The 2,023-nt window shown below is 32.6% G+C and overlaps 1 protein-coding gene across 1 annotated transcript; it reads right to left on the reverse strand.

The window, feature by feature from the left end:
* Positions 1-207: 207 nt before the first annotated feature.
* LOC136206047 (clavaminate synthase-like protein At3g21360) lies at positions 208-1,434 on the reverse strand. Its single transcript, XM_065996992.1, has 3 exons — positions 1,069-1,434; positions 732-985; positions 208-656 (listed from the first exon to the last, which is right to left on the reverse strand). The coding sequence occupies exons 1-3, from the start codon at positions 1,432-1,434 to the stop codon at positions 311-313; spliced, it is 966 nt and encodes a 321-aa protein (XP_065853064.1). The 3' UTR covers positions 208-310.
* Positions 1,435-2,023: the final 589 nt, after the last annotated feature.

The raw sequence follows: 2,023 nt of genomic DNA on the forward strand, positions 1-2,023 counted from the left end.
CGGGACCGGAAGAATTTATTATATAATCGAGGTTATTACTTTATCGAATATTCATTTATCGAGGTTTAACTGTATCATAGTAATTACCTTAATCACATGTAAATATCCTTAAGTCAATCAAAACATATGCGTGTTCATTTTTTTACAAAAAAAATATAAAATATATAACCTATTTTATAATGAAAAAAGACCACATTTTTTCAATTTCAAACACACAAAATTGATAGGTAGGTGAATAAAATTAACTAATACTCAGTCACATACAAATATATATAATTTGATATGACATGAATGAAAATGATGGGAAATACTAATTGCAAGTGGCAACAAGAACTTTCCTTGGAGAAGAAGAAGGTCTTCTTCCATGTAGCAAAGCCAAGTTATCAAGGAATAGAACATCTCCAGCTTCCCATTTGAATTGTATGCTTTCTTGTTCAATGATTTGCTCACATCTTCTCACAAAATGAGCAGCTAATTCAGTTCCATCGGCCATTGTTGCTGAGCTCAATTCTTTCCCATGCATACCTACAATAGTATTAAACCACATTCTCCTCCCTTTTCTTCCTTGGAATACCTTTGTTAAACTTCGAGGACCCATTATTATATTCACCCCTCCATTTTCCATCCACTCCATATCCATACCCATCACTTTGGCCCTGCAATTAATTAACATATAATATATGTAGTCTTTGAATGAGTTCATTATTAATTAAATAAATGTGAATTAGTACCTTGTTTGAGCTTGGGTACGATCTGATGTAGCAAAAGCATCCTCCCAACCCCTGCCTCTCATGGAAGATGTGTCGTTTTTACTAAGAGCAGTAAATGTGTATTTTAATCCTTTTTCATCTAATTCTTCCACTAATTCAGGGAACTCCTTCATCATCCTTTCTGTAACTTTGAAACTCGGCACAAATGGTGTTTGCCCTCCTTCTTCTGGCGGTATTTCGCAGTATAACACTACTTTTTTCGGATATTCACTCATCTACATATACATAATAAAGTAACTATTAATAATTCATTCATAATGGATTTAAAGCATGAAAAGGAAGAGAAGGAGATATATACCAAAACCATTTCGTGGTGATAATAAATGAAGTCGGAGAGAGGACCTTCATTTGCAGTCCATACTCGTTTATATATATGAGTTCTTGGTGCAGGGCCTACGTATCTAATATCATCCCACCCAAACTCTTCAATTATATCATTAAATTCCTCAGCTTTCTTAACATCGTAACCTCGTACCAGAACCGCACTGTTTTTTAATAAAACTTGCTCGAACCACTCCTTGTTTTTGTTTATAGCTGAAACAAGCAATCCAATATCTCCTCTTTCAGACTGTGGAGGTTGTAGCATCAATGGCATCAATTCACCATCCACTATTTTCTGCCCTTCACATTTTCCTATCTTGAAATCCTTGCAATTCAACTCCATTTTTCTTTACCTCTAGTTATTACAATCTTTTTTCTATCTTATATATAGATGCTTTAAGGATGCTCCGAAGGTTCTTATTTTGTCCTTTATTATATTATGGCAGGTCCTCCACTAATTACTTATTAATTCCACCGAGTCAAATTGAAATTAGGGGAAAGTTCAAATAAAACCCCTATGGTTTTACTAATTTTCAGATAAAGGACTGTGGTTTACTTTTTGTCAAAACAAGTACTGAGGTTTCGCAATTTTAATAATGCTATTAAAACTATCTTTAACGACCTGAAAATGGAAATTTTCAAGAATTAAAGTTGTTCAATGTCATATTTTCTATGGGACTACATTTTCGATTTTAGAAAATCATCTTTTTTGTAACTTTCTCTCTCTAAACATTAACTTTCTCTCTCTTTACCAAACATCATCTACATAATCTCGAAATAAAAAAATTAAAGAATTAAAGTTGCTTGGAATATTAGTAGTTCTTAAAATATGTCATTTTTGAAGTTTTTAAGGGTGATTTTAATAGTATCAATCGAAAAAGTCCTTATTTTGCTAAAGTTGAAAACCTCAGTCATCGTTTTGACAAAAAGTA

The sequence above is a fragment of the Euphorbia lathyris genome, chromosome 1 (genome assembly GCF_963576675.1).
Source record: "Euphorbia lathyris chromosome 1, ddEupLath1.1, whole genome shotgun sequence".
Lineage (NCBI taxonomy): Eukaryota > Viridiplantae > Streptophyta > Magnoliopsida > Malpighiales > Euphorbiaceae > Euphorbia > Euphorbia lathyris.